At 38.8% G+C, this 17,025-nt stretch overlaps 4 protein-coding genes and 1 pseudogene across 6 annotated transcripts; 3 read left to right on the top strand and 2 right to left on the bottom strand.

Moving 5' to 3' along the window:
• The first annotated feature begins 270 nt into the window (after positions 1 to 270).
• LOC104770043 (universal stress protein PHOS32) lies at positions 271 to 1,999 on the top strand. The gene is made up of 2 exons (XM_010494396.3): positions 271 to 1,268; positions 1,699 to 1,999. The coding sequence occupies exon 1, from the start codon at positions 508 to 510 to the stop codon at positions 1,234 to 1,236; it is 729 nt and encodes a 242-aa protein (XP_010492698.2). The 5' UTR covers positions 271 to 507; the 3' UTR covers positions 1,237 to 1,268; positions 1,699 to 1,999.
• A 195-nt stretch (positions 2,000 to 2,194) lies between these two features.
• LOC109132201 (G-type lectin S-receptor-like serine/threonine-protein kinase SD1-13) lies at positions 2,195 to 5,509 on the top strand. The gene is made up of 7 exons (XM_087508378.1): positions 2,195 to 3,482; positions 3,559 to 3,666; positions 3,759 to 3,952; positions 4,030 to 4,240; positions 4,334 to 4,571; positions 4,669 to 4,819; positions 4,911 to 5,509. The coding sequence occupies exons 1-7, from the start codon at positions 2,213 to 2,215 to the stop codon at positions 5,217 to 5,219; spliced, it is 2,481 nt and encodes an 826-aa protein (XP_087364504.1). The 5' UTR covers positions 2,195 to 2,212; the 3' UTR covers positions 5,220 to 5,509.
• A 228-nt stretch (positions 5,510 to 5,737) lies between these two features.
• Positions 5,738 to 12,919, top strand: LOC104778678 (G-type lectin S-receptor-like serine/threonine-protein kinase RKS1). Of its 2 annotated transcripts, XM_087508377.1 has the most exons (9): positions 5,738 to 7,060; positions 7,171 to 7,290; positions 7,381 to 7,577; positions 7,678 to 7,888; positions 7,989 to 8,226; positions 8,305 to 8,449; positions 8,539 to 10,627; positions 10,740 to 12,578; positions 12,672 to 12,754. In XM_087508377.1, exons 1-7 carry the CDS (start codon positions 5,785 to 5,787, stop codon positions 8,851 to 8,853), a joined length of 2,502 nt encoding a protein of 833 aa, XP_087364503.1. In that variant the 5' UTR covers positions 5,738 to 5,784; the 3' UTR covers positions 8,854 to 10,627; positions 10,740 to 12,578; positions 12,672 to 12,754. The 2 variants fall into 2 exon arrangements, with proteins under 2 accessions (XP_087364503.1, XP_087364502.1); XM_087508376.1 differs by having other exon boundaries at positions 10,740 to 12,919.
• LOC104770053 (G-type lectin S-receptor-like serine/threonine-protein kinase At1g11330) lies at positions 9,347 to 12,126 on the bottom strand (annotated as a pseudogene). Its single transcript, XR_015595162.1, has 7 exons — positions 11,214 to 12,126; positions 11,013 to 11,120; positions 10,729 to 10,922; positions 10,426 to 10,637; positions 10,103 to 10,340; positions 9,879 to 10,029; positions 9,347 to 9,799 (listed from the first exon to the last, which is right to left on the bottom strand). The product of XR_015595162.1 is annotated as a G-type lectin S-receptor-like serine/threonine-protein kinase At1g11330 (transcript).
• Positions 12,920 to 13,756: 837 nt separating the features above from the next.
• LOC104770033 (uncharacterized) lies at positions 13,757 to 15,881 on the bottom strand. The gene is made up of 3 exons (XM_010494384.3): positions 15,446 to 15,881; positions 14,875 to 15,336; positions 13,757 to 14,686 (listed from the first exon to the last, which is right to left on the bottom strand). Exons 1-3 carry the CDS (start codon positions 15,542 to 15,544, stop codon positions 13,991 to 13,993), a joined length of 1,257 nt encoding a protein of 418 aa, XP_010492686.1. The 5' UTR covers positions 15,545 to 15,881; the 3' UTR covers positions 13,757 to 13,990.
• Positions 15,882 to 17,025: the final 1,144 nt, after the last annotated feature.

Here is a 17,025-nt window from a genome sequence, read left to right as displayed (position 1 = left end):
TGAACTTTTTAGACTTTTAATTGAACCACGAATAATTTTTGTTTTTAATATATATATCTTAATTTTAAAAATATAAGAAATATTGTATCTTAATTTTAAAATATATCTGTCATGATTAAATGATTTAGATATGTAAATATTTGTTTTTTTGGATCTTCTGTCTGATGAAAATAATGTGAAAAGTGTGAAATGGGAGTTTGATTTTTCGGATTTTCTGTCTGGGTTTTGGGATTTAGAAATTTAAAAACCAAATAAAACCATTTATAATTTGGGTCTGGTTTAGATTTTGATTGAAGAAATTAGTGAATTATTGACCCAACTCAGGTATTTCTAATATTTAACGTAGATTTATTCCCATCTTTACAGCCGTTCGATCTTAAAACCCATCTAAATCGAACGAACTGCTCTTAACAAAAGCCATAGAAAAGGTCTCTGTCTCTCTTTTGTTCTTCTGTTCTCCACCGTCAAAGCCAAAAAAAGCCAAGCTCTTTTGATCGCCTGAGAAATATGTCTTCTCCGGGAAAATCTCCGAGATCCGACCGGAAATCACCTACAGTTATGACCGTTCAGCCGTCTTCTCCCAGATTCCCAATCAGCACACCTACTGCTGGAGCACAACGTAAGATCGGGATCGCCGTCGATCTGAGCGACGAGAGTGCGTACGCAGTCCAGTGGGCTGTTCAGAACTATCTCCGATCAGGTGACGCCGTCGTTCTCCTCCACGTTCAGCCTACTAGTGTACTTTACGGCGCCGATTGGGGAGCCATTGACCTGTCTCCGCAGTGGGATCCTGAGAACGTTGAGTCTCAGAAGAAGCTTGAGGACGATTTCGATATTTTCACGAACAAGAAAGCGAGTGACGTTGCTCAGCCCTTGGTTGAGGCGGATATTCCCTTTAAGATCCATATCGTGAAAGATCACGATATGAAGGAGAGGCTTTGTTTAGAGGTTGAGAGGTTAGGGTTAAGCACTTTGATTATGGGTAGCAGAGGATTCGGTGCTACGAAGCGGAGCAGTAAAGGGAGGTTAGGGAGTGTCAGTGATTACTCAGTTCACCATTGTGCTTGTCCTGTGGTTGTTGTTAGATTTCCTGATGATAAGGATGGTGAAGATGAGAGATCCAGCGAAGATGGTGCTGGGAATCTTGTAGAAAGTGATAAACTTCATACAGTTCCTGAGGTGGTTGAGGAAGAGGGAGAGAAAGATGAGTACCATGATGCTTCCGATAAGCAGTAACAGCAGCAGCAAGGTTGACTTTGTTTATGCAGGTCAGGAATACGTTTCTTTTGGCTTAGGGTATAGCAATTGTGTGGTCTGAAGAATGTGACATATGACTACAAGGCGACATTAACACTATGCTCATATTAAGATTTGACCTTTAATTACTACCTCTTTAGGTTTTGTATAAGGAAATTTGTTAGCAGTCATCTTTCTCAGCTCAGCTAGTGCTTGGATGATAGGAAGATTTACTAAGTTGCTGTTTTGTTCATGGTCTTTGAGATGTGTATGTTTGATTATTTGCGCCATACCATTGCCTTTAGTGACCTATTGATGTAATTGACCAATTAAACTACAGATGCATCTATTGATATGCAAGAGATTTGCTGTTTGTAAATTTTATATTTTCAGTGATGTCTGGATATGTTAAGTTACTACTTATCTGTGATGACTGATCTTGCGTGTTCTTCCATGATGCAGAAGGAGACTTCCCTAAGAAAACATAGAAGAAAAAGAAAGCGTTCTTATGCCCTTGGTTTGTGTTCTTGAGCGCGCTTCATTGTTTTTTTTTTGGGGTTTGGGGTGTCTCTAGCTCTTCGTTGTAAGTATGGTCTTGTTTCCTTGGTTTTGTTTTAAACTCTGTGGAATTTGGGATGAGTGGATTCGATGACTTTTGTTGTATGTCTTTGAAAAAGCACTGAAAAGAATTTGAATGGTCTTGTATATCTCTTGAAGTTGAAATTTAGCTGGTAATAAACACGTCTTTGACGGTTCCAAATGATATTCATATCTTCTCTTACACTTTAGTAATGTTAATAGTTGAATAATAGTCAACTGTGAGGCTTGTCGGTACTAACGGTAAAAATGGATTTGAAAATTGACTTGTAGTCAATATTTTTTTCAACTCTTTGGACATATAAATACGGATAAATGAAGCTCCATGTTTCTATGAGAAAAATAAATTGGCTACAAGCGATTGCCTGAGAGATAACACATGGCTCGTTTCCTCCTTATTGTTACATTGTCTTTCTTCTCTTTAAGGTTATGTTTTGCTGGGGATGTTTTCTCGTTCTCTAGCGAGCTAAAGGACTCGGAGACACTCGTCTCCAATCGCAGCACCTTCAGGTTTGGTTTCTTCAGTCCTGTTAACTCCACGGGTCGCTACGCAGGGATTTGGTTCAATAAAATTTCTACGCCGCCTGCGGTGGTTTGGGTAGCAAACAGAGACAGCCCGATCAATGACTCTTCAGGAGTGATTGTGATATCCAAAGACGGGAATCTCGTGATTCAGGATGGTCACGGACGGGTTCACTGGTCCACATATGTCTCACAACCAGTAGCTGCTAACACCACATATGCAAGGCTTCTGAATACAGGGAACCTTGTACTGCAAGGAATTTCAAACAGTGGGGATAAGATTCTGTGGGAAAGTTTCCAGAATCCTCAAAATGCATTCTTGCCAACAATGATAGTTTCTACTGATTCAAAAACAGGAAGGAGCCTTAAGCTTGGATCTTGGAAAACACGTTCTGATCCTTCTCCTGGACGCTACTCTGCTGGTGTGATTCCTTTACCGTTTCCGGAGCTTGCCATCTGGAAAGATGATTTGATGGTGTGGCGTAGCGGCCCGTGGAATGGTCAGTACTTTATTGGACTACCAGAAATGAATTTTGGCGTCAATCTTTACGAGTTTACCCTTGATAATAACAACCAAGGATCCGTCTCCATGTCATATACTAATCATGACGCGCTGTTCCATTTTTTCTTGGACTCCGAGGGGTATGTGGTGGAGAAACACTGGAACGAGGGTAAGCAAGAATGGATGACCGGGATACTGTTTCCATCAAATTGTGATATATATGGTAAATGCGGCCAATTCGCTAGTTGCCAATCCCGGTTAGATCCGCCTTGCAAGTGCATTAGAGGGTTTGAGCCGCGGAGTCATGCGGAGTGGAGCAGAGGAAACTGGACTCGGGGATGCGTAAGAAAGAAGCCGTTGCAGTGCGAGAGACGAGACAATAATGGAAGTAGAGAGGGTGATGGGTTTGTGAGATTGATAAAGATGAAGGTGCCCAACAATCCACAGCGATATAAAGTCAGCGAACAAGACTGTCCTGAAAGCTGTCTGAAAAACTGTTCTTGTACGGCTTACACTTACGGCCAAGGGATGGGCTGTCTTCTTTGGAGCGGAAACTTGATCGATATGCAGCAGTATTTGGGCTCTGGTGTTCCTCTTTACATCCGTCTGGCAGGTTCAGAGCTCAGTAAGTATCAGTATCCCCATTTCCATAAAACTACAGTATAATAGTTCAGGTAGATTTCTCACCAAATCTTTCGTAGAATCCTCAAGCAATCGATCACTTGTGATCGCAATCACGTTGGTAGGGTGCACATTTTTTGTCGCGGTGATTGTTTTGTTAGCACTGCGGAAGTTGGTTAAGCGCAGAGGTCAGAGTTGTAGTTAATTATGTCTCTATAAATATTTGAGATTGGAAGAAAAGTTTACTTATTGTTGCATTGATTTTCAATTAATTCAACAGAGAAAAACAGAAACACAAGGTTACTATTTGAGAGGATGGAAGCTTTAAATAATAATGAGCCTGGAGCAATACGTGTGAATCAAAAAAAGCTTAAAGAGCTACCATTGTTCGAGTATCAAATATTAGCTGCAGCAACTGACAATTTCGCTATCACAAACAAGCTCGGGGAAGGAGGCTTTGGTTCTGTTTACAAGGTTTGTAAACAATTCTCTGCTTCATTGGTACGAGTGGTTAAACAAGCTGATCCTGGAGTTATGAATTTCGTTTGCAGGGGAAATTACGAGAAGGGCAAGAGATCGCTGTGAAGAGGTTATCACAAACGTCTGGACAAGGATTAGAAGAGTTTGTGAATGAGGTGGTCGTGATCTCTAAGTTGCAACACCGGAACCTCGTCAGATTGCTTGGATTCTGCATTGAAGGAGAGGAAAGGATGTTGGTTTATGAGTTTATGCCAGGAAATTCTTTGGATGCATATCTATTTGGTAGTAACTTATCATTGGCTTAACTCTGTTCCGTCGTTGTTTCCTTGTTGGCTTATAATGCTCATGTTGTGTGCCCCTTGCTGTGTAAACCAGACCCGGTGAAGCAAAGACTTCTTGACTGGAAGAAGTGTTTAAACATAATCGATGGGATTTGCAGAGGTCTTATGTACCTTCACAGAGATTCAAGACTAAGGATCATACACAGAGATCTAAAAGGCAGCAATATCTTGTTAGATGAGAATCTAAACCCGAAGATATCTGATTTTGGGCTTGCCAGGATTTTCCGGGGGAATGAGGATGAAGCAAGCACACTTAGAGTGGTTGGAACATAGTGAGTAGCTACCCTAACTATCTAGTACACAGATCCCGTTGAACTTCTTTTTTTGATGTTTATTGATTATATAACTGACAAAAGCATAAACCCGCAGTGGTTATATGGCACCCGAATACGCATTGGGAGGATTGTTCTCAGAGAAATCTGACGTTTTCAGCTTAGGGGTCATACTCTTAGAGATTGTAAGTGGGAGAAGAAACTCAAGCTTCTACAATGATGAGCAGAATCTAAATCTTTCAGCTTATGTAAGTCCACTACATTAAAAATCATGGCCTTTTCTTGCTTGTAAAGCTGTTAAAAAATTCTTCAAACTTTTTATCTCTCTGTTTTTACTAGGCATGGAAACTATGGAACGATGGGGAGATTACTACTCTCGTGGATCCGGCCATCCTTGAAAAGTGTTTTGAAAATGAAATACGCAGATGCGTGCACATTGGATTGTTGTGTGTACAAGATCACGCAAATGATAGACCGAGCGTTTCAACGGTGATTGGGATGCTAAGTAGTGAGAACTCAAGCCTTCCACAGCCAAAGCAACCCGCGTTTATTGCTAGAAGGGGCACTAAAGAAGTTGAATCTTCGGGACAAAGCGACCCAAGAGCATCGATCAACAATGTGAGCCTCACAGAAATAACAGGACGTTAGCTCTGTAAGTGAGATAAACCTACGTTAGCTTTGACAGAATATATAGTTATATATCTGTATATGCAAGAGTAATTTATAGGATAAGAAGTTATAAATTTAGAATCTGGTAAGGTTATTGTATGAGGTCACATATATATATATATATATATATAGAACATGTGTATTGTAAACAGAGCATCTGAGAAAACTTGTTTGGAATACATTTGCTGCTTTTTAATCCAATCATTGAACATACACATTTATGTAATCTGTAATCATAGGAGTTACTCAAAAAACATATTAATGAGTTAGTCTTCTTTCGCAATCCCAACAAAAACTCTCCAATTTTAGTACGTAACTAGTGATTATTGCTGGTGTTCTTTTAGTTACTTTCTCACTTTTTGAGTCACATGAATCAGTTGAAAGTCCAACCTTTGAGAAATATCCGGAACTGGGGCGTGACTGATCAATGTTCAAAAAAGACAGAGAAGAACTTTACAGTTAATGTCTGATCCACTTGGCTTTTAATACTTGCATAGCATTTATACATTTCAGTAACACCTTTGCTCAGAAAACAAACACGGAAATGAAGATACTCTTCGTTATCTTTTTTGTTTTACTCATCCGATCTTGTATCTCCGTTGATATGATCATGAGAAGACAGTTCTTGAGAGATGGTGATGTCATACTCTCTGTAGGTAAGAAATTCGTATTTGGATTCTTCAGTCTTGGGGATTCAAAGCTCCGGTATGTTGGGATTTGGTATGCTCAAATCTCTCAACAGACTGTTGTATGGGTTGCAAACAGAGACCATCCTATTAATGACACATCTGGTCTGGTAAAGTTCAGCAACAGAGGCAATCTCTGCGTGTATGCATCTGACGACGAAACAAAGCCTATCTGGTCAACTAATATCTCATATAGTATCTTGGAAACAACTTTAGTTGCGAGACTCTCTGATTTAGGGAACCTTGTTCTGCTTGATCCCGTCTCAGGTAGAAGTTTCTGGGAGAGCTTTGATTACCCTACAGACACTTTTCTTCCGTTTATGAGATTAGGTTTCACACGAAAAGACGGTTTGGATCGCTATCTGACATCATGGAGATCTCATGAGGACCCTGGTTCTGGAGACTTAACATTGAGGATGGAGCGTAGAGGGTTTCCACAGATGATCCTGTACAAAGGTGTTATCCCTTGGTGGCGTATGGGGTCGTGGACCGGGCACAGGTGGAGTGGTGTGCCTGAAATGCCAATAGGTTATATCTTCAATAACTCTTTTGTGAACAATGAGGACGAAGTATCCTTCACCTATGGTGTGACAGATGCTTCAGTCATAACAAGAACCATGGTGAACGAGACAGGAACCATGCACCGGTTCACATGGATTGCGAGGGACAAGAGATGGAACGAATTCTGGTCAGTTCCTAAAGAGCAGTGCGACAGCTACGCCCATTGTGGCCCTAACGGTTACTGCGATCCCATTCGCTCAAAAACGTTCGAGTGCATATGCCTACCTGGTTTTGAGCCCAAGATTCCTAGGCATTGGTTCTTGAGGGACTCTTCTGGTGGATGTAAGAAGAAAAACAGAACTTTAGTATGCAGTGAGAAGGACGGGTTTGTGAAGTTAAAGCGCATGAAGATTCCCGACACATCAGATGCAAATGTAGATATGAACATAACATTGAAGGATTGCAAACAGAGGTGCTTGAAGAACTGTTCTTGTGTTGCTTACGCAAGCGCTTACCACGAGAGTAAAAGAGGAGCAATAGGATGCTTGACATGGCACGGCGGTATGTTGGATACAAGGACATACTTGAACTCCGGACAAGATCTCTACATACGTGTAGACAAAGAAGAGTTAGGTACATATATAAATCTATTCTTCAAGTTCTTCTTGGTTATTATAAAACAATCATTCTATTTTAACAACGAGGAAGAAGAAACATGTCATTCATGTTCTTGCTTGTTTCAGCGCTGTGGAACAGAAATGGCTTATCAGGGAAGAGGAGAGTCCTTCTGATTCTTATCATTTTGATTGCAGCCGTAATGTTACTAATGGTCATTTTGTTTTGTTTCGTAAGGGAGCGACGAAGTAAGTAAATTTTCTAGTGATGTATCTTTTAAAGCTCATATGTTTTTTTCTTAGCTCACAACTAACTGCTGAAAACATGCTTAAGTGCAGAGTATAACAGGTATAGAAGCTCTTCGGCAACCTTCACCCCGGTACCTTTTGATTTTGAAGAATCATTCAGCTTTGAACAGGACAAGGCGAGACACCGGGAGTTACCTCTCTTTGATCTTAACACTATAGCGGCAGCAACGAATAACTTCTCTTCCCAAAACAAGCTTGGAGCAGGTGGTTTTGGACCTGTTTATAAGGTAAGGAAGAGACAATACCCATCTTCATCAATACTCCTCCAAAAAAAAATCTTTTAAGATCAACATGTAGTAACGAATGTTTCTTTTGTTTTCTATTCAGGGCGTGTTACAGAACGGTATGGAGATAGCGGTGAAGAGGTTGTCGAGAAACTCTGGCCAAGGAATGGAAGAGTTCAAGAATGAGGTCAAGTTGATATCGAAGTTGCAGCATCGAAATCTCGTGAGGATCTTAGGATGTTGTGTTGAATTGGAAGAGAAGATGTTGATTTACGAGTATTTACCAAACAAGAGCCTAGACTATTTCGTATTCCGTACGTTAAACACTTCCTCTATAGATTCAAATTCTCCCTTTTAGTAAGATCAATGACTTTGAATTTTCTTTGATCCTTTCTTCTTATCCTCATATGCTAGATGAAGAGCATAGAGCGGAGTTGGACTGGCCAAGAAGAATGCAGATAATCCGCGGGATTGCTCGTGGGATATTGTATCTTCATCAAGATTCAAGACTGAGGATCATCCACAGAGATTTAAAGGCCAGCAATATACTTCTTGACAGCGAAATGATCCCTAAGATCTCGGATTTTGGCATGGCTAGAATCTTCGGGGGGAACCAAATCGAAGGATGCACAAGTCGAGTTGTTGGAACATTGTGAGCTATTCTTTCTTAATCACCACAAAACTGTCCAAGATTTTTCAACCTTAAGTTGTTTCATGTTTTCTTGCACAGTGGATATATGTCACCGGAGTACGCAATGGAAGGCCAGTTCTCCGTTAAATCCGACGTATACAGCTTTGGAGTATTGATGTTAGAGATCATAACAGGAAAGAAGAACAGTTCTTTCCACGAGGAATCATCAAACCTAGTTGGACATGTAAGTAAACAAAAGCACTGCATTTTCTTCACAAAAACAGAGGGGAAAAAAACAGAACATAAGCAAATGTATGTTTCTTCGTCTTGCAGATTTGGGATCTATGGGAGAACGGTGAAGAAACAGAGATCATTGACAAGTTAATGGACAAAGATACATATAATGAGAGCGAAGTGATAAAGTGCATACAAATTGGGTTGCTTTGTGTGCAAGAAAGCGCTTCGGATAGAGTAGACATGTCCTCTGTTCTCACCATGTTGGGCCAAAACGCAAGTGATCTTCCAAATCCGAAGCATCCTGCGTTTACTTCCGCGAGGAGAAGAGGCGGCGAAAATGGTGCTTTGCTCAAGGAGAAAACTGGCATATCTGTTAATGATGTTACCTTCTCCGATATCCAAGGTCGTTAAAACTTAAAAGAACACTCAAATGTTTTACTTCTTTTTGTATAAGAGTAGAAAACTATAGGGTAAGTTTCAGGAATAAGTACTGATTGCAAAAGAAAGAAAAAAATTTTGATTAACTAATGATGAAAAACCATTGCTAAAAATCAAAACACAAGAGAAAGGGAAGTTTCTTGGCTGCTCTAGAATAATTTTGTGCAGGCAAGTCAAGGTTGTTGTGTAGTTAATGAATCCATGAAAAGTCAAAACTGATGTTATATTCTTATCCACTATCCACGTTTGTTTCTATGTACTATTGCAAACCAACCCAAAAGACAATACCAATAATAGTGTTTTCATTTCTTCTCTCAAGACAAAACCTACTGTGGCTTCTCAAGAACATGGGTGATTTTTCGTTCTTCTCCTTTTTCCTTCAGATTTCAGTTTCTTAATCCAGGTTAGGTAATTCTACAGATCTGATCATATCTAAGAATAGGTCAAGTTTCAACAAAGCTCAGTCTAAATCTGAATTACATCTCTTATTCATTGATCTAACCATTGAAGAAACCCAGAATAACAAAACTTGTGAAGATATGAGTTTCTCAAAACGTATATATTACATAATTTATGTATATATAAAGAGACAGAGATTGGCTTGGTGAGCTTAACGCCCTGTTACAGCTGTGAGGCTCACATCATTGATAGATACCTTTTGACTACTCTGGTCAGAAGATTCAGCCTCAGAAGCTCCTCTTCTTGCTATAAACGCAGGCTGCTTCGGCTCAGCGAGGTTCGTGCTCTAGGTAGTTAGCATCCAAATCACATTTGAAACATTCGGTCTATCATTTGCAACTTCTTGCACACATAACAGTCCAATATGAACACATTTCTCTATCTCTTTCTCAAAACACTTATCAAAGACAGCTGGATCTGCTAGAGAAGCAGCCTCACCGTCGTTCCACAGCTTCCACGCCTGTTAAAACCAAATTTTTAAGGTAAGTTTCAAAAGCTTAATTAGCCATAAGTTACAAAACACTGCTTAGTACACTTACATAAGCCAAAAGGTTTAGATTACTCTCTTCCTTGTGAGAACTAGAGTTTCTTCTCCCACTAATGATCTCTAGAAATATAACCCCTAAGCTGAAAACGTCTGATTTTTCTGAAAAGAAACCTTCCATTGCATATTCCGGTGACATATAGCCGCTGCAAAAAAACAAAATTTTCAATAAAACCGCATACCACAATGTATGTTGTGTATTTAGGAATGGATACTTACTATGTTCCAACAACCCTTCTTGTGTTAGCTTCATCTTCATTCGCTCGGAAGATTCTTGCAAGTCCGAAATCAGATATCTTCGGGTTTAGATTCTCATCTAACAAAATATTGCTAGCTTTTAGATCTCTGTGTATGATCTTTAGTCTTGAATCTCTGTGAAGGTACAAAAGACCTCTGCAAATTCCTTCCACTATGTTGAATCTAGTCTTCCAATCAAGAATCGTTTGCTTCAATGGGTCTGAGAAAATGTAGCAAAATCATTAGTATCCAAAGCCTAAATGGTATAGAACAGAGTTAAAAACAGTGGTGATATAAGGTTTTACCAAATAGATATGCATCCAAGCTTTTCTTTGGCATATATTCATATACTAGCATCCTTTCTTCACCTTCAATGCAACATCCAAGTAATTTCACTAGATTCCGATGTTGCAACTTCGATATCACAACCACTTCGTTCATGAGTTCCTCTAGTCCTTGTCCTGATTTCCTTGAGAGCCTCTTCACTGCAATTTTCTTGCCCTTCTGGTAATTTTCCCTGAAGATAAAACATAAACCAATCACTTAAGCTGAGATTATTTATACACATATATATCTTTTTCAGAAGGATTCTTGTATAATGCTTTTACTTTATAAACAGGACCAAACCCGCCTTGACCGAGCTTGTTTCTTAAAGAGAAGTTATCGGTGGATGTTGCTAACACTTGAAAATCAAATAGTGGAAGCTCCTTGAGCTTGATTTGGGTAGAAGCAGACTCGTTATCACTTGTAAGTGCTTCCATTCTTTTAAACAATATCTCAGCACTTCTATCTTTCACTGGCTCTGCTAAGGCAATGATCAATGAAACAAACAAGTTGTGACAAAAGAAACAATCTGATTCCAACATCAATATTAAGTAAACAAAACTCTAACCTGGACGCTTTTTGAACTTCCGGCATGCTAAAAGAATACATACTGCAGCGATAAGCGTAACGCCTATCACAGGTGCTGCGATCATAATCGCTAGCTTGCTGTGAGTTTCTATAAGAATTGGTAAGAAAATATAAGTCAGTGAAGTCAAATTGAAGAGAACAAAAAAAGTGAGAACCGTACCACTAGAGACTTTTCACTTACTAAGTTCTGAATGTGCAACTCGAATATAAAGATCAATGCCACTTCCCAAAAATGATTGCATATCAACTAAGTTCCCACTCCAAAGCATGCATCCGATTCCTCTATCATAAGCATAAGCCGTGCAAGAACCGTTATCTAAACATACTTTAGGACAGACTTGCTCATTAGCTTGAGACCGTTCCGCATTGACTGGCACTTTCATCTTCTGCAGTTTAAAAAACGCATCTGCCTTCCCTCCACCACCACCACCATTACTCACATTTCTCTGTCTTTCACACAGCAATGGAGCTTTCCTCACACATCCATTACTCCACTTACCTCCATTCCACTCTGTGCTGTTCTTTGGTACAAACCCTTTAACGCATATACAAGGCGGGTTTTCCCTGGTATCGCAGGTCCCGTATGGACCACATCTACCATATGCATCACAGTCTGTGAATGGAAACTTTACACCGATCCTCCAAGTTCTCATAGAAGTACTCCAATCTTTCTGATATATAGCTCCGTCAGGATCCAAGTTAAAGTGACACATAAACGAGTCATTAGCATAAGACATTGAAATGGTGCCTTGGTTATCACTGTTGAGATTAAACCCATCAAGAAACAGAAGCGAATCCATATTGGGTAAACCGATGAAAACCTGACCGTTCCACGGTCCGCTACGCCAGGATATATCATTGTTCTTCCAGACTAGAAGCTCAGGGAACGTGAAAGGAGCTATACCAGCTGTGTAGTTCCCTGTTGAAGGATCATCATGGCTTCTCCAAGAAGTAAGCTTTAGATTGTCTCCGGTTATACCGTTGGTCCCAAGAGTCATTCTTGGCATGAAAGAGTCATAAGGATGCTTAAAACTCTCCCACAGTGTCTCACCATTGTTTCTGTCATCTTGTAACATAAGATTCCCAGAATCCATTAGCTGAACCCAAGTAGCATTAGCAGCCACTGGTACCGTAACATTCGTCGACCATAAAAGGCGGTTCCTACCATCGGTGACCGCAAGATTCCCATCTTTATAGATCGAGATAACACCGGAAGTGTCGTTTATGGGTGTGTCTTTATTAGCAACCCAAACCACAGTTTGAAGTGGAATCTTGTCGTACCAAATCCCAACATAACGTAACCGAGTAGTGGAATTAACAGGAGTGAAGAAACCAAACCTGAAGATACCACTTTTGCACAGGAGGGTCTCTGACTCTGAGTCTTTGATCGGAGTTGAGAACGTGATTCTGTCTTCGCCGAAACAGAATCTGAGAGAGAAGCAAGTGAATGCAAGTAGAAGAGGAAGAACAAAACGACGACGTATGCTTACTGAACCACCATAACTCTTTGAAACAGAGTGATTCCTCTGTTTTTCCTACAAGAGAGGTAAAAATAGTAAACTACTACTAAGTCTTTTTGTCTCTGTCTCTATGACTAGGTTAGAGATATTTTATGTAAGTTTTTTTTTTTCTCTTTCAGCAAATATTTATTTTTGGTGGGAGTAATAATAATGTGTTTGGTGGATGCATTGAATAGCCCACCAATCAGAAATTCAGAATAAACCACCAATCTTGACTTTTCTATGAAATATGGAGGAAACGATTGAAAGTGAGAGGACTACTTGCATTAGTGCGATTTCAAATGGGGTCGTTGTTTATCATTGTCGAGAGTACACTTGTTCTTTACATATTATATAGTAATAGTAAAGAAATATTACTTTTTTGACCTTTTTTTTTTTTTTGTTCACACTCTTTTAATGGTTATACAAAGCAACGCGTGTTGGATTAGTTCGCCGTCGTTCATCTGTTTCAAGTTGGATTAGTTCGCAAATGCTTTTGTGGGTAGCTAATGGTTTTGGAATTTGTTGTTTAGTTAACAATGATCTGAGTGAAGGTGAAGCACACAAATGTGTACTATGAAATGTCCAAAAGAACTGTGAACAAATATTCATGTACCAGAATAATCCACGTAAAGAGATGTTTCGCGGAAATTGGACTAGTCATGTACAATCAAATCAAAGGTCTTATCGTAGGAAGTATGATTGTAAATTTGTAAGAGACAACTTCGTATAAACAAGGTTAGTCTTGAATTATATATAATATTGTTGAACAAAAGATTCGATTTATGGTCAGTTGAAATGGAACACAAAGTTTTAGAAAATGGAAAAGCTTTAACAAACAAATTTATCGCGTCTAGAATAAACAGATGGGTCTCTATCGAACAACACATACTAAGGCCGTTGGACACATTGGCGATCGAGAAGATGCGTCAAATATGTCTTCATTATAAGTCCTGAGAATAAGGTCATTGACTTCGGAAAAATGAAAAGTCTTGGAGATTTTGTATGTTCATGAGAGGTGTAAGGTCACAACATAGCTCTCAACATCAACCAACCTGTTGTAAAGTGACATCCTGTTTAAAAATTCTTTAATTCACGTAAACTTGAAAATGCCAGATCTTTTGTAAGGTTTCAATGAAGACATACTAATCATAGATCAATCAATTCTTCAGTTATTTTAGTTCTCCCTAAGCATAAAGCATTACGTCATTTGTTACCATGACAATAAAAGAAGCAAATTGGTGGACTATTCCAACATAGATGGAAAGTGGAAACAGTTACTAACAAGACAACAAAGATTTTTATAAGAGACGATAGACATTAGACAATACACAATCCGACTCTTTTACCAATCAAGGCACAAAAATGGTAGCTGCATTAGACACTTTTCTTTTTACCCTAAAAATGCAGTCAGTGGTAGGTAGAACCATCAATGTACATGTAATGAGTAGCCTTGAGATCACAGCGACCAGTGAGACTGTAGCATAAGACCTATGGTTCTTCCACTACTGTTTGTGTGATAAGCAAGACCTGGACTTAAGCTAAACCGATCGCCAATGTTGAATTTCAGATATGATTCCACCTGAAACAGATCATGATTTCTTGAACCATCAACAACTCCCCCAACGCTCATGCCCCAGCCCACTTCATCCTCTGGGTTGTCTGTAATAGACACTGACCATTTCACTTGCTTTGCTCTTGAATTCTGAATTTCAATCCATCCCCCAAGTTTTGTAGACTCGTCCATTAGAGAGTCTAACTTCAAAGCAATGGAGCTAGACGACACATGATTCACGCTTCTGCTAATATCTAGATGCGGTGTTGATGATTCAGGCTCCATAGCAGTATGACGCCTTAGGAAACTTACTGGAAGCGTAATGGCTCCAGCAGAGTGGAGGTTGCTAGACGGTGTGAAAATTTCGTGACAGCCCAATAGAGATAGTTTTAAACTTCTGCGAATGTGGCAAGTTACTTGCCCAAAGGTTCTGAAACAACGTTCCCTTGCCATTAAACCCTGTTCAGCTTCAAGGTTTGACATGGATTGGGCCAGTGAACCTGTGATATTTGACTTCCTGACTGTTAACCCTATGGCACTACCGTTATGTTGGTTTAAAAGAGGTGGTCCAAGTTCAGAAACTTCTGTAAGACTCATTCCCTGCAAGCCAAAGGTGTATTTGTAGCTTCGTCAATAACAATATGAGATCAATGAGAATCTGGAATCAGTTTTTGAGATTCAACTATTGACCCTTTGGAGTTTAAATGATCCAAACAATATGAATGCTGAATATAAAAGCAAAAACACAACCAATATAGAAATAAAAACCTGCAACAGAAGATGGATACCTGGTAAGAAGACACTACATCAGCATCAACATCTCTGAAATGGGCACCAACAGGAATAGCAACAGCAGAGAACCAATCATTAATATCTGCCCTGTAGAAGACTTTAGCTAAAGACAACTGCTGGCTCCCTGAGAAATCACTGAGATTACCTTCCCCTTTGTATCCAGCAACGAGCTCAGCCACAAGCTTATCTGTCTCCCTAAGACTCGTTTCAAACACAAACCTTGAAAGCAACCCAGGTCTCACTCCTTCTCTATTGAAACTCTCCTCATCAGTGTTACCAATCAGCAATATAGCTCCAAGGACATCAACCTCGCCTCTCACATGAGTGCTAGTCTCTTGAAACGGACCACCTTTAGATGATTTATACGAGGAGATGATCCGCTCCACTTTCTCTTGTCTATCTCTAAGTTTCATCAAATCCGAGAATGCTTCTCTTTGTAATCGCTTCAAGATATCAATCTGAACACAAATCCCAAACCATTTCAGAGCATCAATGGTGATACCAAGGTAGTTACTTTTAGGGCCATTACAGACCATTTCAAACAAAGAGGATGGATGAAGAGATTACCGGGTTATGGCAAGAAGGACCGAAATGGCGGGAGACTGAAGCCTGGCTCGATTTCGCAAAGCTCTTAACTTTCTCAAACACCGAAGCAATTGGATCCATTCTTTCTCAGAAACTGATTAGGAAAGCTTGAAGAATCTTGGAAAAATTCGTACCGAGCTACGAAAAAGCAGCAGAGACTGTACAGAGGAAGCAGAGGTCTGTTGAAGAACAGAAAAAATTGATTAGGGTTTATGAGTTTGGATTTTTGAGAAACCTTTTTGTTTTTTCAAAATCTGGATTTTTAGCCAATTTTGGGTTTCTAAGGGTCGGTTCGATTCGGTTTTCTTCGAATTTTGATTATTTCCGGTTTACGGGATTTGATCGGAACTAAACCAATATAAATTTCACCATTCAATAATGAAGGTTGACTTCATTGACATTTTGGAAAGTCGTGGGTGATAAAGTTGGAGGACTTCTAAAAATAAATAAAGAATGAATCTAGTTTGGCATGCTTGAGAATTAATGTTATTTTCTTTATTTAATACAGAGAAAACGATTGGTTAACCGTTAACGTCATCAGTTTTGAAACTTACTATTATATTCTAACTAAATTACCGTAACGTATTAAACTCATAATTTTTTTGGTAAGACGTATTAAACTCATAAAATAAAACACTCAAAGATTAAACAAAGTTTAAAACAACCTAATACGTGTTCTTTAATATCTATCTTATATGATCACTGGTGTGGTTTCGGTGAGCAGAAAATTCATAACAAAAAATGACGAACACAAAAAGTTTATTACGGACGAAATTTGGATTTGTATAATGTTGATGATAGGCAATGAAGATATATCTTATTAAAACCTGATCGATTACTATAAATGAATACAATGCGTTTGAGTACAATTTTTTTTAATTGATAAGAAAAAGAAAAAAAAAAAGATAAGAAAAACATCATGTGACATGAATCCTTTACCTATATAACAATTATTGTTGATATTGATTTGAAAATAACAATTAAAAACTGTAAAAAGGGAAAAATAAAATACGAAACCAGCATTTAGAGTCTTCAACTACTAAAAGTGCATTGATGTCGCCGACAGCAAAAAAAAAAAAAAAAGGGATTGGTTGGTATTACTGTATTAGTAACTTACTACATGCATACGAATAAAATTATATGTTTATGTATGCAATTATATTAGAGCTGTCTTCTCGTTCGTCTTTCATTTTTTGATTAAAGAAGGAGACAATTGTCTCGAGCAGCATTGATTATATAAGGTTAAGGTGCTTTTAGACGTAACGTCAGTAAATAACAAAAATCAACATCTCGTTTTTTTCCGAGAAAATTTGTTTTTTTCGTTTTTATTCGCCTCACAATTTCCACGATATATCTCTAGTCATTACTATAATACTATTTCGTCTTAACTCTCAGATTCATTTATAATATATTTTGTGTTTTAAAAAAAAATAGATTGAAGATTTTCCAAAAGATAATGTTCTGGATAGACCGTTTTTCGAAATATGTCTATCTTTACTTCCGCAGTCCACATGAGATGTTTAGTCTTTTTCTTTTTTCTGTCAGCATTTCGTTAATCGTGT

This window comes from Camelina sativa, chromosome 3 (assembly GCF_030686135.1).
Source record: "Camelina sativa cultivar CO46 ecotype springtype chromosome 3, ASM3068613v1".
NCBI classification, from domain to species: Eukaryota; Viridiplantae; Streptophyta; class Magnoliopsida; order Brassicales; family Brassicaceae; genus Camelina; species Camelina sativa.
The sequence above is the reverse complement of the archived record's forward strand: the minus strand, read 5'-3'. Positions and strand labels throughout refer to the sequence as shown.